We start from the raw sequence: 27939 nt of genomic DNA on the forward strand, positions 1-27939 counted from the left end.
GCTGTGCAGCTGCTGGATGCCAGGAGAACAAAGGTTTGTCCCTATGTTTGCACCACGTGTGGCGTGCACAACATAGAGTCACCTTCAGTGTGGTGTGTACTTGCAGAAACCTGGCCATCCCAACCTTTGCACCTCTTCTCCTTTCTATACCGGAACCCTGAGAAGATGGTTCATTTGACGGCCACCGCTACTATTCCAGCCATGCTGCCCCCCCCCCCAAAATGCTCCTACAGAGCAGGGCTATCCAACTGTCACTTTGTATAGTCAGCAATTCAGACAGAACACAACTACGGTGCGTTCAAGGGCCATCAAACAAGGTGGAGCCAAAGCGTCTCCAAAACAGACTCACACAGCGCAACATAAATATTTAATAACTGTTATTAAAACAGGCTGCACGGCGGTCGAGTGGCTAGCGCGCAGGCCTCACAGCGAGGAGCCCCAAACCAACAGCTTACCACTTCCACACCAATTGAGATGAGAGCCTTTTTTTCACTTGATCTCAGTCATGGCATGTCCGTCTTTTGTCTGGAAATATTTTTTGACAATTAATAATAAATAGGCATAGTAGCACGGCGGTCGAGTGGTTAGCGCGCAGGCCTCACAGCAAGGAGCCCCAAACCAACAGCTTACCACTTCCACACTACTCGAGAGGAGAGCCTTTTTTCACTTGATCTCAGTCATGGCGTGTCCGTCTTTTGTCTGGAAATATTTTTTGACAATTAATAATAAATAGGCATAGTAGCACGGCGAGTGTTTAGCGTGCATACCTCACAGCTCGGAGACCCAGGTTCAATTCCACCCTAGGCTATTTCTGTGTGGAGTTTGCATGTTCTCCCTGTAGGTTTTGTCTGGTTACCGTCCACATTCCAAAAACACACTTCGGGGGAACCCCACTCACAGTGAGAGGTTTTCACCAACATAAATAGAACTGATATCTTCAAAATGAAGCGCTCGACTGTCGGGACGAAGGCCCAGCTTCCCCTCGCACACCCATCTGAATTTTTTTTTTCGCTTGAGAAAACTGTCCGTGTAGGTCTTCGGACTTCATGCGCTCACCGGGTTTGTTGTCTAAAACCCAAATGTTTGTGACTTTTGCCTTAAAAACTGTTTTTGCGCAGTGACAGTAGCTAGCATAGCATAGCTAGCCAGTAGCCCCACCTCTACAAAGAGGCTGAATGAGATGAGAGCCCACTCTGTACGTTCATTCCACTTCTAGAACCAATGCGCACACATAGACAGATGCAGAGTGAACCCTCTTGTCATCCAGCCTGTGTCACAGAGACGCATCCGTCCATTTTCTATGCCGCTTATACATGCACATGTCAATTTATCAAGGGCGTCAAAATTTGCGACTTTTTTTAAATCGTTCAATTTATCAATTATTGTGACTAAAGCTGAAAGACGTTAGTCTGTGACTACATTTGACCAAAAGTGGTCTGATCGTCACGGCTTTGGCCCCCTGGCCAGCAGTTGAATAGCCCTGCTATGGAAGCTGTCCATGTCCAAAATCAGTCCACTCCCAATGTGTCCTCCCCTCGCGGCACCACAACCCCGCCTACCCCGAAAGACATGACCGAGCAAAAATCCATCCTGTACTTCTACCACAGCTCCTGATGCTGACTTTAAGACGATTAATCAGCTCACACATTCTCCCTCGCTTTGCTAGGCTTTTTTCATGAGGGTATTTTATCTTATAAGGAAGGTAAGACTTTCATTTACGTTCTCCACCGTGTGCCTCACCCTGGTTTGCTGTTCTGCCGTTGTACTCTTTGCGTATACTTATTCCCAACACATGAGTCTGTGTGTGTCTGAACCTCATCAGCATCTCCAGATGACCATCCAGGCTCTGCAGGACGAGCTGCGCACGCAACGGGACCTCAACCACCTGCTGCAGCAGGAGAGCGGCAACCGCTCAGGTGCCGAGCACTTCACCACCATCGAGCTCACCGAGGAGAACTTCCGTCGGCTGCAGGCCGAGCACGACAGGCAGGCAAAGGAGCTCTTCCTGTTGAGGAAAACCCTGGAGGAGATGGAGCTGAGGATCGAGACCCAGAAGCAGACATTGGGGGCCAGGGACGAGTCCATTAAGAAGTTGCTCGAGATGCTGCAGAGCAAAGGGCTGCCGTCGGGGCCCGGCAGGGTGTCTGAGGAGGAGGAGCAGGAGAGGAACAGGCGAATCGCTGAAGCTGAGGCCCAGCTCGGACACTTGGAGGTCATTCTAGACCAAAAGGAGAAAGAAAACATTCATCTACGAGAGGTACGCTATCGCTGTAGTCATTATTATGTCACACTTGCATACACAGAACTTTAAGGGAGTCAAACACTGACTTTTCTTCACATTGTGTCAATTATCCAACCACTTTTTGCCCATCGTCCAGTCCTTCTGTGAGACATGAACACATGTCTTTGTCTTCTATGTGTGTTGTAAAGATATAAAAACAGATAAAAGAGGCAACTAATGAACGCATGTCATGGGACACACCTATTGGGCCTAGAAAGGCGGCTATTCAAAGAGTTCCAAAAAGCTCCAACAATGTTTTCTATCCATGCTGTGACCCAAGTAGTAACAGGTACATTCATGATAACATGTCATACTTGTAGTATTTTAGTACTACTTCCTTCCTGGTTTCATTGATTTGATTTCACATAGCAACATAGAAAGGAACGCTACACTTAGCCTCCAAAACAAAAACACAATAACGCTCCAATATGTAGCGTTACCTTTGGCTAGTGGTCTGAGACATCAGAAGCCAGTGTGTGCTCAAGCTAATTGCTAGCCTGCTAGTAGCCAGGTGTCATTACGGCAGTAATATAGTTCTTGGGTATAACAATGTTCAAAACAATAACAAGACTAAAAATGGCGGATACTTGTGTCCCATGACGTGCATTCTTAGCTGTCTCTTTTTATCTGTTTGTATATCTTTAGAAGCCACATAAGAGAAAGACACGTGCATTTGTGTCTTAGATAAGGATTGTGTATGATGAGCAAAATGTGCACTTTTCCTTTTAAAAGGAAACAAGGAAGCTAACGATACGTTTGTAGCATTCCATAGCTTGTATTGTTCAAGGGTTCGAGAGCACTGATAATGCCAACCGTGGGCATTGATTTGATACCATGTTTGCTTTGCATCTTTGTGGCTTAATCAGGAGCTGCACAGAAGAAATCAGCTGCATCAAGATCCAAGCAAAACCAAGGCCCTGCAAACCATCATAGAGATGAAAGTAAGAAGATTTTTATCATTCTGTTATGGTAGAATTTATATGTTATATGTGCTAGTAGGGAATTATACAACTCATTTAGAGATCCGATCCGTCATTCTAGGACCTGTGTCGATGATATTGGTGTCATGTTCACGTGTGTAAACACAGGCCGTGTGTGTTTTCATGGAAGTCTGTTGTCTTTGTTGTCATCTTCTGCTGAGTCAGCACACTGTCAGACAGATTTGTCTATCACTGTGTTTGAGTGGCAGCTGTGTCAACATGGAGATTCAATAACACCTTTTCCGAGTGTAATCAAAACACGCAATCATCATGTGTGCATACCGGCCTGATGTGACGTGTTTTGTTGTTGCTTTTGGTGATACAACTGCAATTGTTGACGATAATCCTATCAATCATGGGTGCCCATTATGTTGATCGTGAGCTACCGGTAGATCAACATGGCCGTGAGGGTCACATGGTATGGCCCTAAAGCTAACATGTGCTTGGGCTACCCTCTGTGTTGTCATTCAGCCACATTGGAGGCTTTTCCAGCATCAAGCGTCAAGGCCATGCCACAGCATCTCAATAGGATTCAGCTCAGGACTTTGACTAGGCCGCTCGCTCCATAGTCTTCATTTGCTTTGGTAGACCTGCTGCTGGGTTTTGGATCATGGTCTTGCTGCAGAAGCCAACTTGCTTTCAGCTTCAGTTCACCCACAGATGGCCCCACATTCTCCTTCAGCTGAATTTATGCTTCATTTTAACATTTAAAACACCCACAGACCATCACACTACCACCACTATATTTGACTATTCTTTTTCTCAAATGGAATGGGACACACACCTTCCAGAACTTTTGTCTAGTCAGACCACAGAGTATTTTACAAAGACCTTGGGAATCATCCAGGCCTTAATATTGTATTTGTTCACCGGTAGTTTTGGTCTCGAAACTGGTTTTTGCCAGTGCCTTTCTTATGGTGGCGTCATGAACTTCTTTGGATGTTGTCGTGGGGGTCTTTTGTGACCTCCTGGATGAGTCTTGGGGTCATTTTGGTCGGCTGGTTGGTTTCACCACTCTTCCATGTTTTGGCCATTTGTGGATAACTGCTCTCACTGCGGTTGGCTGGAGTCCCAAAGCTTTAGAAATGGCTTTAGAACCTTTTCCACACTTGATAAAGCTCATTCATCTCATTCGTTTTAATGGGGGGGGGGCATGTAGCTCTTCCTTTATTTGAAAACTGCATTTTGTGTTCAGTTGTGTTGTCTTTGACTATTGTTTACATTTGTGTGATGATGTGAAACATTTAAGTTTGACAAACATGAAAAAAAGGAAATCAGGGAGGGGTCAAAACCACAGTGTGTTGTATAGTAAAGAGTAAAAATTATATATATATAATTTATTATATATAATTATATATATGTATATATATATATATATATATATATATATGCGTTTGCAGAGAGATGCGTTTGCAGACAAACATGCATGGATCTATAGCATCCATGTTCTACATGCATGCATGATGAATTGCATCGCGGTGTAGAAATAAGTGAAAAGGTTCTCATTTGAGAACTGGATCTGACCGAGGAGAAATTTGGACCAATCGGGCGAGCGAATCTCTGTCGACACCAGCAGCCTCACTGCAGAGGCCTGACATCACTTCCTCAAAATAAACCATGACATCATCGCCGAGCAAGCACCGCCCCACTTCTCCGTCTCCTCCGCCGTTAGTCACGTGGCCCACCAGCTCACGGGATCCTTGTCAATTAGGGGAAGACCCGCCTCCTCCTCTTGCCCTGTGCAGGAAGACCCCCGCATCGCCCCCCTCTCTTCCCTCTCTCCCGCTTCCTCTCCTGTGCGGTGGTGTTGCTGATGGAAGCGCCAATAATCCTCCCTCCCTCCCGTCCCCTTTTCCGCCCTCTCCTCCTCGCCGAGCCGAGAGCGTGCACAGCGTGCACAGTGTGGATCCTGCCTGCTGCTGCTGCCATGGAAACAGGTGTGGTTGTTTATGACGGCGACAGGCCAGTATGCAAGCAGCAGAGTGGAAGAACGACAGGGGAAACATTTAGTGGATGCAGCAGCCATGACATGTGGACAGGATAAAATCTCCAGATTTCCAAGGTACGGCGTCTCGTGTTGTTTTGTGGCGATATGTGTTGATGGATGTCCACGCTATTGGGATGTAGTCCTGCCATTGCTTCCACTGAGGTTTCATCACCCCCGCGGTGGTCCATGAATGAACCCACTTACAAGTTGAGAAGTTCAGAGCCACGAGGAGGAAGAAAAAGACAAGAACAGAGAAGAAGGTTGCGTGAGAGGAGCAACGGAGCATGGCTAATCTTAAAGACGTTGTATTATTTATTTAAAAAGCAAGTCAAGCAAGTCGCAGCCCTGAGACAGGCTGCTGCATGGATCTGACTCTGCAGCTTCTTACTTTTCTCTCCGGTCCGGGCTGATCTTCTGGTCCAGGCCGATCTTCTGGTCCTCATGGTGATTTGTCCTCCTGAGCTGCATCAGCCTAGCAAGCTGCTGACTTCACTGACAGATGCAAACCATGTGTTTGCCTCTCGTTGTCATGAGCTACCTGATCTTTTCTTTCTGCTTTTCTGGACTTGAGTTCACTTCTTTTGTGTTGTGCAAACAACTTGTGATGCCGGTCCGGATTCTGAGGTGTGTCTCGTCTGCATGTTTGTGCGCAGGACACCAAAATCGCCTCGCTGGAGCGCAACATTCGAGACCTGGAGGATGAGATCCAAATGTTGAAAGCAAACGGCTTGCTGAACACGGAGGACCGCGAGGAGGAGATCAAGCAAATGGAGGTCTACAAGAACCACTCCAAGTTTATGAAGACCAAGGTAGGCGTCCTGTCCTGCTTAGCCAATGCAGGGATTTGATGTGTCAGCAAAGTGTCTTGTTGGCTGTTATCACAGAAACGCTTGACACGCCGTAATCATCCTCATCATTTGGGCTACAGTAATGCATCATCAGTAGGTCAATGTACTAACAGTGTCAAAGCAACATTTACCATTTAGATCAAAGGCATCGAACATAAACAGTCATGTCAGGAAAAGTGGGAATTGTTGTGATGTGGATAATAACACAATTTACTGAATGTATGCGTCTGGAATATATTGAGAAATGTGGAAGCATTTGCCTTAGATCTAAGTAGATCAAAGGCATTCAGTAAAAGTGGGAATTGCTGTGATGTGGATAATAACACAATTTACTGAACGCATGCGTCTGGAATCTATTGAGAAAAGCGGAAGCATTTGCCTTAGTTCTAAATAGATCAAAGGCATTCAGTGAAAGCGGGAATTGCTGTGATGTGGATAATAACACAATTTACTGAATGAATGCGTCTGGAATATATTGAGAAATGTGGAAGCGTTTGCCTTAGATCTAAGTAGATCAAAGGCATTCAGGAAAAGTGGGAATTGCTGTGATGTGGATAATAACACAATTTACTGAATGCATGCGTCTGGAATCTTTCGAGAAATGTGGAAGCATTTTCCTTAGATCTAAGTAGATCAAAGGCATTCAGTAAAAGTGGAATTGCTGTGGATAATAACACAATTTACTGAATGCATACGTCTGGAATCTATTGAGAAATGTGGAAGCATTTGCCTTAGATCTAAGTAGATCAAAGGCATTCAGTAAAAGTGGGAATTGCTGTGATGTGGATAATAACACAATTTACTGAATGCATGTGTCTGGAATCTATTGAGAAATGTGGAAGCCTTTGCCTTAGATCTAAGTAGATCAAAGGCATTCAGTCAAAATGGGAATTGCTGTGATGTGGATAATAACACAATTTACTGAATGCATGCGTCTGTAATATATTGAGAAATGTGGAAGCATTTGCCTTAGATCTAAGTAGATCAAAGGCATTCAGTATTATGAAAAAACGGGCATGTCGGGAAAAAGTGGGAATTTTTTGTGCTGTGAATAATGGCACAAAAGTCCTGACTTTGAATGAATGGATTCTGGAATAAGGTGAATTGGCTTAGAAATGTAGAAGTTGCAGCGTTCCTTAAGATCACAATAAAAAAATGTCTTTAAAATGTACTGTATTTGTTTACCGAGCAGATGCGTGACGCCATCGCTAGGCAGTTACACTTCCTGTCCCTCACTTAACAAGGCTACGTGTGCATTCCTTAAATTTATCTCTCACTGTTAGTCCTCTCTCACGCTGTCACCATATGAAGCCTCTGCAGTCTGCCATCATGCTAACTGGTGCATGCGTCCCTCTGAGGACTCATCTGTTTCTCCTGAGCATCGACTTTCTGTTTACTCACTCATCCTCGTGTTCCTCACCCGGGTGGAGGCCCGTCCACAGTTTTGTTCTGCTATTTTTACACCTCTTTGCATGCATCATAAATAGCAATGATGTATAATATATGATGAATGCAGGTGCGGTAGGCTGGGGTGGGGTGGGGGGTCTCGAATGCAGTTTTAATGAGAATGTGCATTGATGAAAGCATTGCTAAAGGATTTTTAATGTGTGTGCGCGCAGATTGACCAGCTCAAGCAGGAGTTGTCCAAGAAGGAGTCAGAGTTGCTGGCTCTGCAGACAAAACTCGAGACCCTCAACAACCAGAACTCGGACTGCAAACAGCACATCGAGGTGCTGAAAGAGTCTCTCACTGCCAAAGAGCAACGGGCAGCCATCCTGCAAACAGAGGTAACTGCCGAGCCAAAGTAGAGCGACGCTAACCACTGCTGTAAATATACACTCTCATTGTTTGAAATGTCATCAAGACACAACAATAGTACAGCTGTAGCCACAATCACAAACAGAAATCTTGATCAAACAGGAAGTTCTCACGAGGGGTCGCGGGGGGTGCTGGAGCCTATCCCAGCTGTCTTCAAGCGAGAGGCGGGGTACACCCTGGACTGGTCGCCAACCAATCACAGGGCACATATAGACAAACAACCATTCACACTCACATTCATACCTATGGACAATTTGGAGTCGCTAATTAACCTAGCATGTTTTTGGAATGTGGGAGGAAACCGAAGTTCCCGGAGAAAACCCACGCATGCACGGGGAGAACATGCAAACTCCACACAGAGATGGCCGAGTGTGGAATTGAACCCTGGTCTCCTAGCTGTGAGGTCTGTGCGCTAACCACTCGACCGCCGTGCAGCCCCCGAGTAGCATAATCATTCATTCATTCATTCATTTTCTACCGCTTTTCCTCACGAGGGTCGTGGGGGTTGCAGGAGCCTATCCCAGCTGTCTTCGGGCGAGAGGCGGGGTACACCCTGGACTGGTGGCCAGCCAATCACAGGGCACATATAGACAAACAACCATTCACACTCACATTCATACCTATGGACAATTTGGAGTCGCCAATTAACCTAGCATGTTTTTGGAATGTGGGAGGAAACCGGAGTTCCCGGAACTCGCGGGGAGAACATGCAAACTCCACACAGAGATGGCCGAGTGTGGAATTGAACCCTGGTCTCCAGCTGTGAGGTCTACGTGCTAACCACTTCTCCGCCTTGCAGCCCATGAGTAGCATTATCTTTTATTATTATTTGGTGGCACTGGTTAGCCTCATATTAAGATTAAGATTAAGATTAAGATTAAGATTAAGATTAAGATTAAGATTAAGATATGCCTATATTCGTCCCTCAGTGAGGAAATTTCTATTGCACAGCAGCAAGAGTACAGAGTCAGTTAAGCAGTACAAAATACACAATGTAAAAAAATAAACAATATAAACAACCCAAGTATTAACAAAATCACATACAATACAGTATGTAGATAATATGAAACGAGATGAGATATATGACCAGTCTATACACTGAGATCTTGTTAGAGAGTTAATATGAGGCATTATGGAAATACTTCACATATTGTGACCCTAACAGGAAGTTCCCGTCTACTATCTCAAAATGAGACTTTTTTTTGGCATCTTTTCCTGCAGCACACGATGCAAAAGTATTCTCTGCTTCTTCTGCTATCAGGTGGATGCGCTCCGTCTGCGTCTGGAGGAGAAAGAGTCCTTCCTCAACAAGAAAACCAAACAGCTGCAGGACCTGACGGAAGAGAAAGGCACTCTCGCTGGGGAAATCAGGGACATGAAGGACATGCTAGAGGTCAAAGAAAGGAAAATCAATGTCCTGCAGAAGAAGGTAACCATCATCAAAAGTGATACTTTTCACCAAATGATGAGTAGGTTTGGGTCCCGGTCTAAATTCTGTTAAAACAAGTCCGAGTGAGAGCTCTCACGTTTGCGCCTTTTTCTCAAGGGGGAAATGCGATATGTGACACATGGCTCAAAATAACGATAATATCTCCATATGTCTTCACTCGCTCCTCTATGGTATCCTCCTCTGCAGATCGAGAACCTGCAGGAGCAACTGAGGGACAAAGACAAGCAGCTCAGCAACCTGAAGGACCGCGTCAAGTCTCTGCAGACCGACTCCACCAACACCGACACTGCCCTGGCCACCCTGGAGGAGGCGCTGTCAGAGAAGGTAGAGCTCTCTAACCGACTCCCAATGTGTACTTTCATTCCACGTGCTTCCTCTGAATCCTGCCAGGAGAGAATCATCGAACGTCTGAAGGACCAAAGGGAGAGGGAAGACAGAGAACGTTTGGAGGAAGTGGACGCCTACAAGAAGGAGAACAAGGACCTCAAGGAGAAAGTCAACAACCTGCAGATAGAATTAACAGACAAAGAGGTTGGTGACACGCGTGCATTTGACATCTTTACACCGTCCTCACCCTTGTTCTTGTTCTTCACCTTCAGTCCAGCCTCATCGATCTCAAGGAGCACGCGTCGTCTTTGGCGTCTTCTGGCCTTAAAAAAGACTCAAAGCTCAAGTCACTGGAGATCGCAATTGAGCAGAAAAAAGAGGAGTGCAGTAAGTTGGAGACGCAGTTGCAGAAGGTAAGCTTCATGTTGACTTTCTTCACTTTCTGGTATCTACAACACATCTTCTCACCGTGAAGTGAACAATGAAGTCTGAAGTTATGTTTGATCAGTGATTGGCATGGATGGGTTTAGTCGAAGTGAAGCTTTTACAGACTCGTGTTGTCAAGTGCGTCCCTTGTTGGCTCACTACGGGTGTTGGGAACCCTACGTGACACAGCACACGTGTCGTTTTGATTGGCGGCTGATTGATTGTCCCATTAAAAAAAAAATGCTTTTAAAATGTCATCATATAAACATGATGCTCCTGTATAGGACGCCCCTCTTCCACCCCGTCTGGTCCTCTACATTTGTCCGTGCTGTGTCAAGATGTACCCATGAATAACAAAGTCCTGCTGTTGTCTCCTGCCTAACACGTCCTCTCCCGACCCTGATCCCACCTCCGACCCGCCCCCCTTCCTGTCGCTACGTAGCAAGCTGAGCAGCTTTTCAGTCACATGAACAATCCTGTAAGTTCCGATCTCTTCAGCCACAACACGGACTGCATGAGGGCGTTGAACTATGATACATGCCCCCCCACCCCCCCACCCCCCCTTCCAATACATGAGGCTGTGCTTCTGCCCCTACCCCCTCCCGTCCTCCCTCCTGTCCCTACCCCCAATGCATGTGGATCATTGCCCTGTTCTGGTGGACGAGGAGCTTCACATTGGGCAGCCTTCTGCAAGTGTTTGTTGTGTTTGTCACGTCTGTGCTCCATTTTTTTTTCCAAGTCTATTCTATTCCTTTTGTACCAGGTTGGATGTATGTGATGTATGTGATGCAATGTTGTTTTCTGGTGTTGATAAACGATGCTAACACGGTTTATAGTTGAGTCCTGAAAGCAGTTTTAGGATGGTTCGGTACGCTGTGTTTTTTTTTTTCCTTATATGGGCATGCCCGGTATATGCTGGAGGGCGGGAGGCAGGAAACCCAAGGGAACACTGCAGGAAGAGTCTGGAAGATCTAGAAAGCTTTGTGTGCGGTTTGTGCGATGTTGTGTAGCTACTCCATTAGTCAATACAAAGGCCCCAAAACGAGCATCATGAGTCTCCTTTAAGAAGGTTCTAAGTAGAGTAAGCAGTTTATTGCAAAGAAGCATTCAAGTGAAAACTTTATTGGTAACATGCTAGCCAGCGATGGTCTTCTATATTTTGCTTCAGACAAATATGCAATATTGAGCAGTTTGCATGACACCATGTTGCATGTTGTCTCAGTGTCGTCACGCTTGGGCCACCATCTCCCGTGTGGTCGGACTTCACCGCAGTGGTTTGGCGGAGGCTGTACTCCGGACACCGCCTGTGTCCACGTGTGGCTGCTGCTGTGTGCTGGACGTCCTTGGCATTCATGCGGCATTGACGTTGTTGTTGTTGTTGTTGTTTGCATTTGTGTGCTTGGTAATACAATACACAGCTCTGTGTATATATATATATATATGTATATGTGTGTGTGTGTGTGTGCAAAGTCAATCTCATAGGGCCGTTAAATTGAGCTAAATTATGGCTGTGTGTAGATTGTCAGTCATCCACAGAAGGTTGAATGGAACCAAGTGGACTCTTCTTCTTGGTTGAAGATGTTTCACCTCACTTCTACGTTTTAGCTTTGGACAGAGGTTATTGTTACAAAAATATATATTTTATTTGACTGTTTTATTTTTATTTATGATGCAAGAGACATGTAAGGAGGGGAGCTCCACACCTTTTGGGTTAAAGGTGAAGCAACTTCAAGCAACAAAATAAGTCCAGTTGTCTCCATGCCACCTTCTACGTATCGCTCTGTCCAATAAATGAGCCAGCACCACAAATATGACACCCTTGTGTAATTTACTCGACGTCTTCCATGCAGGCAGACGGATGGTCATAAAGCAAGTGGACTCGATGATATGACCAACATCTTAGCGCTGACTCCATATCTGTGTGTGTTTTGCCTGTGCGGGTGCAGAAGGCCCACGAGGTGGAGCATCAGTCGGGCCCCAGAGGGAACCCGGAGTACGTGGACCGAGTGAAGCTGCTGGAGAAGGAGGTGAACTACTACAAGGACGAGGCCAGCAAGGCTCAGGCGGAGGTGGAGAGGCTCCTGGACATCCTGCGGGAGGTGGAGACCGAGAAGAACGACAAAGACAAGAAGATTGCGGAGTTGGAGAGGTAGGATGCTCAGGTCGTTTTGACACGTGTGCGACTTTATTGTCTGCTGACAACTTTCATACGCATATACTGTACATGTACTATATATAAGACGCACAAAAAGACAAGCAGACATCTTCATAAAGAATAACTAAATATAATTAAGGACAGTTTTCACATGACAAAAATATCCACTGCGGTCACCATTGTGTTGTAAATGTTTTGATGCAAGTCGTCTTACATTCTACTGTATAGGTGTACTGTACCTAGCTAGGTGGCCAGTGTGTGTATTGTGTGTCGTTGGCGGTTATATTGTTTGAGGGACGTTGTGCACTTCATATTTCTGTACTGTGTATACTGTACTACAGTATACAGTACATGGTTATGTACGCTCCTGATCCAAATGGTAAGGGTATTTAATAATGTAATGGTAAGGTATATTTCTGAGGTATCATGTTTGAGTGTTAGGTTGCTGTGTGATGACTTTAATGTTGTTTGTAAGGTGAAACTGTGAGTCAGACTATATTATATTGACTAATGATCTCCTCCAAGGTCAATGTGAAGAATGTCCATGTGACAGTTGTGGATCTTAAGTAGGTTCTAAGCCAGGGGTGGGCAAACTACGGCCCGGGGGCCACATCCGGCCCGCCAAGTGTTTGAATACGGCCTGCCCGATCTTTCCAAAGTATTTCATTTAAACTCAACATGCAACCTGGCATCATGGCTTGAGCCAACCTTTTGATGGTTTTTATCAATTTCGTTATTTGATGTGGTCTGTTGTTTACAAAGTGCTCCTGAAAAAAGGGACACAAGCACATAATAATAATAACAATAATAATAATATAAATAATAATATATAAAATATTTTAAAATTATATATATATATATATATATAATATATAAAATATGAAATATTTCAATACAAATATACAATTATAAATAATAATAGCAGATTGCATGACACTTTTACAGATAATAACAATAATACCAGGTGGACTGTTATGTGTAAAATATATAGTCTGGCCCCCTGTCAATTTTGTTAAATCAATGCGGCCCGCGAGTCAAAACGTTTGCCCACCCCTGTTCTAAGCAGAGCTTGAAAATGCAAAAAATGGGAGTGAGACCACAAAGCAACTGATGGCAAAGAAGCATTCAAGTGAAATAGGTCATGAGGGACGCCCCCTGCAACATCTCCATATAGCCGGCAGCCGTTTGACACCCCTGCGCGACCCAAAGCTCCATCGTTCCATGGACTGGACGGATGATGATAGTGGAAAACATCTCAAGTGGGATCTCCTTGTCATGCTAACAACGTTGGAAGCCATCAGAACCGTCAATGAGAAGAAGCATTTGCCATCAAGAAATGATGACAGTGTGAATACCTGACACTAAATCACATTCAATCCACATTTTTACCAACATTTTGTCTTTTAAAGGCTGTGCTCCTCAACTTTTCATCCATGGCCTATTTCACCTGAATGCTCTCACTCCCAATACAAGCAGTTGATGTTTGCTAAATACAAGGATGAAGAGTCTTGAACCAGTCATGATGTGCTATATATATATATATCACTATATTGACACTTACTATGGTACCCATTATGTCACCGTATGGTCATATCACCTCGTACTTTGGTACGTGAGAAAATTAAAAAACAAAAAAACAAAAAAAAACTTAAACTATATTATGAAAGCAGGAAGTGAACAAATGTAACAGTTACTGATTGTAAAAAGTACCAGATGGAGGGGTAGGATTTAATAAGCTTTGCTTCTTCCTACTCCTTTTGGACATGTGGAACTGGGAACTGATTATGTGATGCATTCAATTGTAATCTGATGCATGTTCAAATGAAATAAAACCATTACCATTACCATTACTTAGAACCTCCTTAAGATCCACCACTGCCACATGGGCATTCTTCACATTGACCATGTTTAGCATTTGGAGGAGTGTACCGCTTTGACTTATCGGACGGCAAAGGAGTCGGTGCTTCCCTCCCAGAGAGAGGTGTCTTCATGTAGTTGTTGCATTCGTTTGCTAGCGGGGGGATTAATAAAGTTTTCTTCTTTACATCCTTATCCACTTCCTCTGCCCTGCTCCCTCTTCTACCTCCACACTGACCTCTCCCTTTCTTCATCTTCCGACGTCCGATTATTTCGTCTCACACCTCAGCCCCCCTCCTCACTCTGCCCCTCGCCCCACCCCTCGTCTTGGTGGCAGAGCCCCCCCTGACCCTCTCCCCTCTGTGTCTGCCGCCCCCCAGCAGATAGGGGGAATGGTGTGGGACTTCCTGGGAAAGTGAGTGCTCTGCCCGGGCACTGGAGCTCGGCGGTTGCGGTCTGTGATTGGTGGATGTTTGCGTCAGAGTTGATGCTGGAGGTCATGTGACGCAAACATCCCTGCGTTCATCTTTGACTTTTTTTTTTCCTTGGATGTGTTTGCGTTGCAGCCTTAACAAGACAATTTATTAGCGTTGAGTCTAATAAATTGGCCAAGAGAGACAATTATGTATGTTGACTTTTATGGAGCATTTCATGACTGCGGAACATGCTGATACATTTTTAAACATTTTAGCACGCTTCCCCTTTTCATATCCAGACAGCCTTCTCCCCCAGTCTCAAATCCCACCCTGGTAACATTACTCACTTTCTTCACCATGTGCTGCCCACTCCCCGACCCCCACCTCCCCCATCATCACCCTACCCTGCCTAGCTTGGCCTAGCAGACATTGAGGGAAATGCTCGGCCCGGTGGCCTGCATGAATGTCCAAGTCCACATGCTCAGTGAGTGGGGGGCTCCTGTAGGTAGGGTCCAGACTCAAACATCCGGTCACTTGTGTCCGACCGACCCCCGCATCCCTAACTGGTTCTCTTCTCCCCCAGCTCTCTTCCCGTGTGGCTCGCTTGTTGATTCCCCAAACTCCTCTTCCCTTGTTCTTTGACCCGGCTGGTCTTTGCCTGTCTGACTGCATGTCTGCCTCCCTCTGTCTTGGCGGCAGATGCACACGGTTCGGAGTTTTTCAGGGAACGTGCATCCTGCATTCCCCGGATGTCGTTACTGGTGCACATTGAGTCTTCAGTGATGTTTGACAGTCAACTTAAGCTCCATTTCCACCAAGTAGTACAGTTTACTTCACTTCTTTTGTCCTTTGCCTTGTCAAAAGGGTCCAAGATCGATGATCCATACAAGGGTTGGGCGATATGGAGTATAACGATATGACAATATAATTACATTCAATGGAATCTTGTATAAAAATGAAAAAGAAACGACTTGTCTGGAGATAGGTCGACTTCAGAGTTCAGTCACTGGCTATGTAGTTGAGCGTGAGGCTAAAAATGTGGTTGAGTCGCTCAGCTACTGTGCATGTCCGGACTACATCTTCTCTATCCAAACAAAAAACCACTTCCATATTACACAGGTACCTCCTTCTCCTCCGCCTTCAGCCATGCTCATTTTCTCTCTTTTGTTGCTTTGTTTTTTTGCTCTGCTTTCTCCACCACCGCTGCACCAAGCTATGCATAGAAAACGCAGTCTTTAACATTATTAGAGATCTGCGGACATGAAGTAACACCCCTATAGTCACCTTTATTCACAACAGATTGCTAGCTAGGTAACAAGCTAACCTCAAATTTCTTTAGGGAAACTGCTACTAGCAACTCTGCTCCCTGTTTGCTCCATGACTTAAGACACTGATAAGCTGTTACTTACTGCTAGCTGGCGGTGTGTGATGTCACACATGGACAGGATTCCTTATATGGGCGTGTTCTGTAAGCCAGATACGCTCTCTGCTTCTCCGTTTACCGTGTTAGCAATGGCTCCCAGGAAGTGTTTTTGTTCTGGTGTAAGGGAAAGACACATTTGTTTACAATCCCTAACAAGGCAAACATCAGGAACAAGTGGTTGGAGTTCCTGATTCCTGATCAGCAAAAGGACCTCACACTGGACCTTTTAGTGGAGCAGGTCGTGGGTGGAATACATTAAAACAAACTGTTTTTGTAGAAAGTACGAAATCCAAGACATCCAGCTGGAGTAGGTGCAGATTCTGGTAGATCTAGAAAGCTTTCTGTACTGGTTATGGTGTGTAGCTGTTCTATAGGAGTCCACAAGTCAATACATAGGGTCAATACATAGTGGCCTAGTGACCGCAGCACTACACACCACTTGTGTTAGCCACATGCTATATGCTAATAGACATAATTTACTCATTCATGTATGAAAACCCGAGATATAGCGATAATGAAAGTGTGATACTGTGAGTGACTTGAAGCTGATACTGGTTGGTGGAAAACATGACGGGAGTGTGTGTTTTTTTCTTCTATGTTGATGTTCTGCTTTTTAATGTTTTGTCTTTCATTGTTTTTTTATTTGATTGGCGGTTTCCAACGTGTTCCTCACTTGTCCTGTCGTCCTTACTTCTCTACTACCATCCCCCCTTCCCCTTCCTATGCAGTCTGGCTCCCAGGTAGGTAGCATCCTCGCCCCCTCCTCCACTGCTGTGCTCATGTTAGTGTCATCCCATGATGAACATGAGGCCATGAGTTTGTGTGTCTGCTGTGCTTTCATGATCGGCACCATTCAGGAACCGTCATCCATACCTCTGCTTGATTGTGCTTCATGGTTTTGTAGAACCATGCACCTTCTTAGCTTTTATCCAAGCAGCTCTGAACGATGTGTGCTTCCACAGGCAAGGAGGCAAAGAGCAGCCCAAGAAGGGCTCCAGCATCAAACTAGGATCCCAAGTGGACAAGAAAGGCTTGGGACAGGATGGTCGGAAGGACGGCTCCTTGGAGGGCGGCCACCACTCCAAGGTGGGTCTCAACATATCTCACCTGGTCCACCCTCGCAGGAACTCATAATTAGAGCATCTATATATGTCTATATATAAGATGACTTACACTAGTTAAAAAGGCTTCTTGTCTGTCAACCTAGCTGGAGGAGCTGATGAACACCCTGGAGAGAACGAGGCAGGAACTGGATTCCACCAAGCAGCGTCTGTCGTCCACGCAGCAGTCTCTGCAGGAGCGGGACAGTCACCTCACCAACATGAGGCAGGAGCGCAGGAAACAGCTGGAGGAGATTCTGGAGATGAAGTGAGTGGTTGCATTCATGGATGGAGAAACATCAGCGCACTTGTGGTGTCTGTTGTTTTTCACATTGACAGTTGTGGAGGGCCGCACTATAATTTTTGGGGTTTGGACCTGGTTTTCTGACGCCTTGCAGTTTAAAGAAGTGTCTGCCTTCTTCATATACGTGTAAACATCAGGCTTCTTCCAGGCATTTCCAAACCAACAACTTACCACTTCCACACCAAATGAGAGTAGAGCCTTTTTTTTTTTTACAATTAATAATAAATAGGCATAGTAGCGGGCTGCACGGCGGTCGAGTAGTTAACGTGCAGACCTCACAGCTAGGAGACCCGAATTCAATTCCACCCTCGGCCATCCCTGTGTGGAGTTTGCATGTTCTCCCCGTGCATGTGTGGGTTTTCTCCGGGTACTCCGGTTTCCTCCCACATTCCAAAAACATGCTAGGTTAATTAGCGACTCCAAATTGTCCATAGGTATGAATGTGAGTGTGAATGGTTGTTTGTCTATATGTGCCCTGTGATTGGCTGGGATTGGCTCCAGCACCCCCTGCCACCCTTGTGAGGATAAGCGGTAGAGAATGAATGAATGTTGATGTATTTTTGGTAAAAAATTCAAAAAAATCCACTTGGGCTCTTTATCGTGAATGAAGTCCAGGCTGGTACTGGTGGATGTTGGCTCTGTATTCATGTAGTGTTTTTCATTACATGTTAATCCTGACTTAGCTGGACACAATACACCATAAATAATACACGTCAGATGGCTATAATGTGGGAATTCCGTGTGTGGAAAAGGTTGGGGACCGGTCTGTGACTGACCCCTCACTAATATTTGTGTCCAGTCTCGTTTTTGTCAGCGAAAAGTCACACAGGACTGGTTACGTCTTAGTCATCAAAGAGTGCAGACATCCTCAAGGTTTTTTGGTCATTAGACAAAGTCTGGATGACGTCTGCATTTTGGTTGATGGCGGCCATGTTTGTCATTTCGGTCGATGTTAGTGAAAAAGGACGATATCGGTAGCTTATAGATTGGTGCGGCATTTGTGGCCCAACACTTGGCACACTTGGTGTGGTGAGTTTGAGGCTCGCCATGTGATCCTCCGGTCCCCGGTCCCAACCCGCTGTACTTGCAATTGTGGGCAAAATTTGGGAATGACTATCGGCAGCATAGAATCCTGATCGGAACATCCCTACTAATGATTATAAACACTGTAGAAAATGGATGAATGAATGACTGCTATGCACTTTTTCAGGCAACAAGCTCTGCTGGCAGCCATTAGTGAGAAAGACGCTAACATTGCACTGCTGGAACTGTCTGCCTCCAACAAAAAGAAGACCCAAGAAGAGGTGATGGCCCTCAAGAGGGAACGAGACAAACTGATGCACCAACTGAAACAGCACGTCAGTACCACACCACAGTCACCTTCAACTGTGAAATACTTTGATTGACTCGTGTTGTGCTCATGTCCGACAGACTCAAAGCAGAATGAAGCTGATAGCTGATAACTATGAAGATGAACAATACCATCCACACGCTCCACACCACGCCCAGCCCCAGGCCCCTCACCCCCAGCCACAGCCTCAGAGCCAGTACCCCCACCCGGCCCACGCCCAGCAGGTCCCCTACGCTCACGCCCCTCACATGCAGCACCCGCAGCACCCGCAGCACCCGCAGGCCGCCCCTCAGCACCCCCACCCTCAGCAACCGCAACTTCCGTACCCTCACAGTCAACATCCGCAGCACCCTCAACCGCCTCCCCAGCACCCGCAGCATCAACAGCATCCGCGCCCCCCGCAGCCTCAGCATCCGCACCAACAGCACCTCCAGCACCCGCCGCCGCAGCAGCACCCTCACGGGCATCCCCCGCTTCAGCACCCGCATCCCCAGCACCCACATGGTCCTCCCCAACAGGGGCCCCACCCTCAACACCCGCATCCTCAGCACCCTCAGCACCCCCAACATCCTCAGCACCCGCAGGGCCCCCACCATGGCCAGCATCCACGCCACCCGTCGCCCCATCATCGTGGAGGGCCGGGCCGAGGACCCCCGCACGCTGGTCACCGCCCTTCCCCGGACCAGGTTAGATGTCTCTCATGTTAAAGCTTCAGGTGGTGTCGTTCTCGTAGACCCAATGTGGTCTGGTGACACCCCCTTGTTTTATATCATGGCAGATATACCGTACGCTATTAACAGCTCGTCTTTTTCTCCCTCAACAACAGGATGACGAGGAAGGCATCTGGGCATAAAGGTTACTATGACAACCAAAGTTCCAGCATTGTTGGGAGGGGTGAGATGAACTTGTGACAATTTACTGTGTTGTTTTCCCGTGTCTGATTGTTGCTGTTTTCTTGTTGGCCAGATGATTGGTTCAGTCGCTACTGGGGGGGGAGCGCAGCCAGACAATGAAACATGACCACACCCCCCAGCAAACATTTCTTACCTGCACTCGCCAAGGGAAACTCAATTCGTTTTCTTTCTTTTCTGATGACTTTTCTGAGAAGGGGGAAGAGGAGAGTGTGCAAAGTCAGGCTGGGAGAATAACTGAGGAGCAGGTACAGTCAGGACCTGATGATGCTTCTTCTTTGGCCGTTTGATCGCAAATTAATAGATAGCATATACAGTACCTTTATTAGTCTGGTAGGTAGGAGTTAATATTCATAAGGAATACCTGGAAAACTGTTGGAGTGATAGCATAGAAAAGCTTTTCAGGACTTTCTGAATATTGATTTATTATTACATTAATAGAGCACTGTAGACATGAAATAACACCCCTATAGTCACTTTTACACTCTTAGTTTTCTTTGTTTACATCACACTGCTCAGAGTACGGGATCGCTAGCATAGCGAGCTAACTAGTTAGCCTATCCAATTTACTTATTGCAAACTTAAAGTGTTTCAAAACAGGCAGAGAAGAGGACGACACTTTATTTGTCCTCATGGGGAAATTAGATTGCTGCAGAGAGCAATATTTCACACAGACGTAAAAAGACTATCTGCACATTACTCACATGAAGGCCAGCTGGATCCTATTTCCATATTTCTATTTTTAAAAAGGTGATAGGTACTGGGACAAAGGACACTTTGGACCTGGTTTTCTGACGCCTTGCAGTCTCCCTTCTTCATATACGTGTAACCATCAGGCATTCCAGGCATTTCCAAACCAACAACTTACCACTTCCACACCAAATGAGAGTAGAGCCTTTTCTTCACTTGATCTCAGTCATGGCACGTCCGTCTGTTGTCTGGAAATATTTTTTGACAATTAATAATAAATAGGCATAGTAGCGGGCTGCACGGCGGTCGAGTAGTTAGCGTGCAGACCTCACAGCTAGGAGACCCGAGTTCAATTCCACCCTCGGCCATCTCTGTATGGAGTTTGCATGTTCTCCCTGTGCATGCATGGGTTTTTTCTGGGTACTCCGGTTTCCTCCCACATTCCAAAAACATGCTAGGTTAACTAATTAGCGACTCCAAATTGTCCATAGGTATGAATGTGAGTGTGAATGGTTGTTTGTCTATATGTGCCCTGTGATTGGCTGGTCACCAGTCCAGGGTGTACCCCGCCTCTCGCCCGAAGAAGACAGCTGGGATAGGCTCCAGCACCCCCCAGAACCCTTGTGAGGATAAGCGATAGAAAATGATTGAATGAAAGGCATAGTAGCATAGACGTATAGCAGCATAGATATATAGCAATATAGATGTATAGCAATTTATATGTATCTACTATAGATGTGTGTAGTATAGATGTATAACAGTAGAGATGAGTGTAGTTCAGATGAATAGCAGTATAGCTGTGTGTAGTATAGATGTATAGCAGTACAGATGTGTAACAGTATAGATGTATAGCAGTATAGCTGTGTGTAGTATAGATGTATAGCAGTACATATGTGTAACAGTATAGATGTATAGCAGTATAGATGTGTGTAGTATAGATGTATAGCAGTATAGATGTGTGTAGTATAGATGTATAGCAGTACAGATGTGTAACAGTATAGATGTATAGCAGTATAGATGTGTGTAGTATAGATGTATAGCAGTATAGATGAGTGTAGTATAGATGTATAGCAGTACAGATGTGTAACAGTATAGATGTATAGCAGTATAGATGTGTGTAGTATAGATGTATAGCAGTACATATGTGTAACAGTATAGATGTATAGCAGTATAGATGTGTGTAGTATAGATGTATAGCAGTATAGATGTGTGTAGTATAGATGTATAGCAGTATAGATGTGTGTAGTATAGATGTATAGCAGTACAGATGTGTAACAGTATAGATGTATAGCAGTATAGATGTGTGTAGTATAGATGTATAGCAGTACAGATGTGTAACAGTATAGATGAATAGTAGTATAGATGTATAGCAGTATAGATGTGTGTAGTATAGACGTATATAGACATATAGCAGCATAGATGTATAGCAGTATAGATGTGTGTAGTATAGATGTATAGCAGTATAGATGTGTGTAGTATAGATGTATAGCAGTACAGATGTGTAACAGTATAGATGTATAGCAGTATAGATGTGTGTAGTATAGATGTATAGCAGTACAGATGTGTAACAGTATAGATGAATAGTAGTATAGATGTATAGCAGTATAGATGTGTGTAGTATAGACGTATATAGACATATAGCAGCATAGATGTATAGCAGTATAGACATATAGCGACATAGAGACAAGGTGGCTGGCATATGCGAGTAGCAAGATACTCACGGCCTGGGGCTGCATGAGTGCTGCCCGCACCAGTGGAGCTGTGGTTCATTCAAGTCCAACACTGAGAAGGAGAACCCTGTTTGATTCCCTTGACGATGAAGTGGATGCTGTGTGTCAAAACTTTGGTATGACTTTCATGCTCTTCTCCAGGTGACCTTGGAGCAGAAGAAAGACAGGATTGGAGGACATGGACCAAGACTTCTTCTCAAGTGTTTCCTCCTCAAAGGGCACCTCGCCTGCCGCCCGCTGAGACGATCACATGACCGTCACCCACCTCTTCCCCGCTGGGGTGGATGCTTCAAGGTCACGTTCTCCTCGCGTTCAGCTTTCCTCCTGTGGCCACCTCCACCGTGTCTTGATCTTCACTGCCCTGCTGACATCTGGCCCTTCTTCCTGAGAAGATCTCACACACACACATAGGCCTCTTTCTTACCTTTTTACTGGTGCCACCTTCTTGGACACATGACTCAGCTTCTTCTCGCCTCATGTCAACCAGACGTAGTAAAAGCAATCTATGCAGACGTGCGTGTGGCATGAATCCATTGGTTAGCGACCAATCAGAGCGGCTGAGGAACGTACCAATCAGAGACTATGCACCTCCTCTTCTTCTTTTGTTTTTTTTTTTTTTTTTGAAGCCACTGTGCTCCTGCTGGTGCTCCATCTCTTCAGTGGTTTCAGCGTGCGGCGGGGCTACGGAAACACCTGTTTGTACATACAAAGCCACAAGGGGGCGCTTGGGGAACACTTCCAACCTGGGGGAAAGGGAGGCGACGTTCACTACATCTTTCCACCAGTAGATGGCGCCACCTACCCGAACTTTCTAGTAGTGACCCTCCCTTTATTCCTCCAGACAGAAAAAAAACAAACAAACGTGGACATTTCTATGATAGATATATTATAGATAGAGAGAGAAATCTATGGTGTGTATTTATGTGATAAGATTTCAAACTTGATGAGATCAAATGTGGTTATTTTGTCCTTTATGCTTATTTTTTAGAAGTGGCTAGAGGGCAGTTTATAACATTCAGAAAAAAAACAAACAAGAGTTTAACTTTATCCCGAGGCTGCGTTCACGCTCTTTGGTTGGCGTCAAAGGGCCGATGTAAAAAATGGTGCAAAATTATGAAAATATTGCTTATTTTATGACAATAAAAATATAGACTACAGATAAAATTGTTTTACAAAAATAACAAGATGAAATCCTGTAAAAACGTTATCAACTATTACAAGACACAAATCAGCTGACCGCTACACGACTCCATCTACGTTCCTACCTATGCTCATGAGCTCCATGAGCCAAAGAGCAAGATGGCGGCTACGAGCGGCCGTAGGCTGGCTGGGCTCTCCCTTAAAGATGAGGTGAGAAGCACCATCATCCGGGAGAAACTCCTACGCACCAACAGGAACCAGATAAGGGGGCTTGAGCATCTGGTCAAGACACGTCCGACCACAAAGACGCGGGACTGCTACCCCAATCAACACCGTGGCTAAGTGGAAGAAGATGGATGAAATGTTTTGTTCTGGACCAAAGTACTCAACCACCAGTGTGAACGCAGCCTTGAATGGAGAATGTGGGAAGGTTTAGGAATGATGTTCAGGTCTACCTGTAAGAGGGTGGGGTGGGGGTGGGGGTCTGTCCCACACCAGGAAAACCTCTGGGACCATGACACATGGTGGTAGCAGGGGTGTCCAAAGTGCACGTTGTAAAAATACAGTGAAGAAGAACACAGTGTACATCTTGGTGCTGTATATACAGTATACACTATTTGTATAACCCACTACTCCAGTAAATACTTCCTGGGATGGATGGATGGGTGGATGATTGATGGATGGGTGGATGATTGATGGATGGGTGGATGATTGATGGATGGGTGGACGATTGATGGATGGGTGGATGCATGGGTGGATGATTGATGGATGGGTGGGTGCATGGGTGGCTGATGGCTGGATGGATGGGTGGATGATTGATGGATGGATGGGTGTATAGATGGATTTATGGATGATGGATGGGTGGACGATGGGTGGATGGATGATGGATTGGGTGGATGATGGATGGATGGGTGGATGATTGATGGATGGATGGGTGTATAGATGGATGTATGGATGATGGATGGGTGGACGATGGGTGGATGGATGATGGATGGATGGGTGGATGATTGATGGATGGATGGGTGTATAGATGGATATATGGATGATGGATGGGTGGACGATGGGTGGATGGATGATGGATTGGGTGGATGATGGATTGGGTGGATGATGGATTGGGTGGATGATGGATGGATGGGTGGATGATTGGTGGATGCATGGGTGGATGATTGATGGATGGGTGGATGCATGGGTGGCTGATGGATGGATGGATGGATGGATGGGTGGTTGGGTGGATGGACGGATGCATGGTTGGATGATTGATGGATGGACGATGGGTGGATGGATGGGTGGATGGGTGGATGATAGATGGATGGCTGGAGGAAAGGATGGATGGGTGGGTGGATGATGAATGGGTGGACGATGGGTGGATGGATGGGTGGATGATAGATGGATGGCTGGAGGAAAGGATGGATGGGTGGATGCATGGATGGATGGGTAGATGCATGGGTGGATGTATGGATGGGTGGTTTGGTAGATGGATGGATGCATGTTTGGATGATTGATGGATGGCTGGATGAATGGATGGGTGTATGGATGATGGATGGGTGGACGATGGGTGGATGGATGTATAGATGTTGGATGGGTGGATGATGGATGGATGGATGGATGTCCAGAAGCCCATCATGTCAGTTGATGACGTAGTAACATGTTATGTTTTGTCTAAGCAAGCAGGCCATGCAGTATGTACTGTATGTGTACTGTATGTGTACCGTATATGTACTATATATGTACTGTATATGCGTTGCCTCCATGACTCCATTATTTGACAACACTATCAGTAGAATACTCCATGTGTACTTCGGACCCCCCTGAACAGCACATGTGTCCCCAGAAAGAAAGACGTGGCTGAGATGAGCGTGTGTGAGCATATTATTGATTGATGGCTTCTATTGTGCGTGTATCTATTGTGGTGTTGTTGTGTGCTAAAAAAAGATGAGCTAGACTGAATGAGACTGTTAGCTGTTGTACTGTAAACATGCAGTAGACTGTACATAGTTCATGTATCTTCCCCATCTCCCATCCGTGACCAACAAGCTCCTGTCCTGATGGTCTTTACGACTCCACGATCTTCTCTCTTTCTCTCTCTCTCTCACCCCAAGTAAGGTGTTTGAACCCTCCCTCCTTTTTCAGGTCCTTATCTGATCAATACTTGAAGTAGGGGCTTCTCCTACCAGGGAATATCACTATGTCCTTTTCATTCGTGCTGATGATGTGCCAACAGGACAGGGTGGAAGGAAGCAAGGAAGTAAGGAAGGAAGGAAGAACATGCATTCAACAAATCACTGTGAGCCGTGCCACTAACTCCACTTTCCTTTTTTATACGTTCATTTTTTTATATTCACTTAGCTTTATTTTTGTTAAGGCAGATGTGTCTTTGTATACATCACCGCTATGTCCCCATACGTCGCCGCTATGTCACCAGTATGTGGCCAGCATGTCACCAGTATGAGACCAGTATGTGGCCAGTATGTGGCCAGCATGTATGTGACCAGTAAAGCCACCATTAATGTCCAGCATGCTGAATGATCATTTCCCATCCGGAGCGAACATGCCCCCCCCCAGTTCAGCATGTTGACTGGGCTTACTGGTCTAAGTGTGTGTGTGTGTGTGTGTGTTGTAATGCATAAAAGGAGGAAGGAGTATACAAGAAGAGCGTGTGACGAGGGGGTCGGGATTGGGGGGGTGGGGTGTATTTATGACAGTAGCATGGATACTCTGTGATGTTTCCTGTTGTGGTTTTTTTTTTTTTTTTTTCAAGAAAAAAGCAAGCTAGGAGGCTGTCCTCTGTGACCCTGTTTGCTATCGTATGTGATGTAATGTTATGAATATGAATATGAATATCAGTGTTGGCCAGCTTGTTTATATCCATCACAATAAAAGTGACTTTCTGTCTGTTTCATTTTATCATCTCCTTTTCTATTTAATTCTCTTTGTATTTCATAGTGTTTTTCTATTAATTAGGACAATGTACAATGAAGAACCCCCCCTTACGTTTTTTGTCAAAAAATCACAAAATTCAAACTCTGGCATTTTATGCAATTTTTGGGTGCTTCTGGGTCCCCTGTTGAGTGTGTGTGAGGTTTCCATTGTGTTTTTGACCAGAAAAGTGCATTAGAAGCAATTTGAAAAAAACAGAAAAAAAACGACCCCGTCCCCCCCCTACGTTTTTTGTCAATAATCACAAAATTCAAATTCTGGCATTTTATGCCATTTTTGGGTGCTTCACAGGCCCCTAATGCGTATGTGTGAGGTTTCCCGCGTCTTTTTGACCAGAAAAGTGTATTAGAAGCAAGTTGAAAGAAATGAAAAAAACGACATACTAACCCCTTACGTTTTTTTTGTCAAAAATGACTGCCCTCAAACTCTGGCATTTTATGCCATTTTTGGATGCTTCTGGGTCCCCTGTTGAGTGTGTGTGAGGTTTCCACTTTTATTTATGACAGAAAAGTGCTTTAAAAGCAAGTTGAAAAAAATGAAAAAAACGACATACTAACCCCTTACGTTTTTTTTGTCAAAAATGACTGCCCTCAAACTCTGGCATTTTATGCCATTTTTGGATGCTTCTCAGGCCCCTGTTGAATGTGTGTGAGGTTTCCCCTGTTTTTTGACCAGAAAAGTGCATTAGAAGCAAGTTGAAAAAAATGAAAAAAACGACATACTAACCCCTTACGTTTTTTGTCAAAAATCACAAAATTCAAACACTGGCATTTTATGCCATTTTTGGATGCTTCTGGGTCCCCTGTTGAGTGTGTGTGAAGTTTTCACTTTTATTTTTGACAGAAAAGTGCTTTAAAAGCAAGTTGAAAAAAAATGAAAAAAACCACATACTAACCCCTTACGTTTTTTTTGTCAAAAATGACTGCCCTCAAACTCTGGCATTTTATGACATTTTTGGATGCTTCTCAGGCCCCTGTTGAATGTGTGTGAGGTTTCCCCTGTTTTTTTGACAGAAAAGTGCTTTAAAAGCAAGTTGAAAAAATGAAAAAACGACATACTAACCCCTTACGTTTTTTTCAAAAGTCACCAGATTCAAAATCTGGCATTTTATGCCATTTTTGGGTGCTTTTGGGTCCCCTGTTGAGTGTGTGTGAGGTTTCCACTTTTATTTTTGACAGAAAAGTGCTTTAAAAGCAAGTTGAAAAAAATGAAAAAAACGACATACTAACTAACCCCTTACGTTTTTTGTCAAAAAAGACCGCCCTCAAACTCTTGCATTTTATGCCATTTTTGGATGATTCTCAGGCCCCTGTTGAGTGTGTGTGAGGTTTCCCCTGTTTTTTTTGACCAGAAAAGTGCATTAGAAGAAAGTTGACAAAAACTGAAAAAAACGACATACTAACCCCTTACGTTTTTTTTGTCAAAAATGACTGCCCTCAAACTCTGGCATTTTATGCCATTTTTGGATGCTTCTGGGCCCCCTGTTGAGTGTGTGTGAGGTTTCCACTTTTATTTTTGACAGAAAAGTGCTTTAAAAGGAAGTTGAAAAAAACGAAAAAAACGACATACTAACCCCATACGTTTTTTTTTTTTTTTCAAAAATCACCAAATTCAAAATCTGGCATTTTATGGCATTTTTGTATGCTTCTGGGTCCCCTGTTGAGTGTGTGCGAGGTTTCCACTTTTATTTTTGACAGAAAAGTGCTTTAAAAGCAAGTTGAAAAAAATTGAAAAAAACGACATACTAACCCCTTACGTTTTTTGTCAAAAATGACTGCCCTCAAACTCTGGCATTTTATGCCATTTTT

The 27939-nt window shown here is 44.9% G+C and overlaps 1 protein-coding gene across 3 annotated transcripts in view; it reads left to right on the forward strand.

Moving 5' to 3' along the window:
- erc2 (ELKS/RAB6-interacting/CAST family member 2) overlaps window positions 1-26202 on the forward strand; it is a 41777-nt gene extending 15575 nt beyond the window's left edge. For 2 of the 3 annotated variants that reach the window (XM_058065459.1, XM_058065460.1), the window contains 17 exons: window positions 10-33; window positions 1823-2257; window positions 3148-3222; window positions 5902-6057; window positions 7716-7883; window positions 9176-9343; window positions 9551-9688; window positions 9755-9895; window positions 9964-10104; window positions 12064-12266; window positions 14419-14544; window positions 16931-17054; window positions 17176-17336; window positions 18583-18730; window positions 18804-19409; window positions 19550-19617; window positions 22196-26202. In XM_058065459.1, the coding sequence (XP_057921442.1) occupies window positions 10-33; window positions 1823-2257; window positions 3148-3222; window positions 5902-6057; window positions 7716-7883; window positions 9176-9343; window positions 9551-9688; window positions 9755-9895; window positions 9964-10104; window positions 12064-12266; window positions 14419-14544; window positions 16931-17054; window positions 17176-17336; window positions 18583-18730; window positions 18804-19409; window positions 19550-19576 (2841 nt within the window). In that variant the 3' untranslated portion in view covers window positions 19577-19617; window positions 22196-26202. The remainder of the gene's footprint in view (window positions 1-9; window positions 34-1822; window positions 2258-3147; window positions 3223-5901; window positions 6058-7715; window positions 7884-9175; window positions 9344-9550; window positions 9689-9754; window positions 9896-9963; window positions 10105-12063; window positions 12267-14418; window positions 14545-16930; window positions 17055-17175; window positions 17337-18582; window positions 18731-18803; window positions 19410-19549; window positions 19618-22195) is intronic. The other variant, XM_058065461.1, reaches the window with a different exon arrangement.
- The last annotated feature ends 1737 nt before the right edge of the window (window positions 26203-27939 follow it).

The sequence above is a fragment of the Doryrhamphus excisus genome, chromosome 1 (genome assembly GCF_030265055.1).
Source record: "Doryrhamphus excisus isolate RoL2022-K1 chromosome 1, RoL_Dexc_1.0, whole genome shotgun sequence".
Classification (NCBI taxonomy): domain Eukaryota; kingdom Metazoa; phylum Chordata; class Actinopteri; order Syngnathiformes; family Syngnathidae; genus Doryrhamphus; species Doryrhamphus excisus.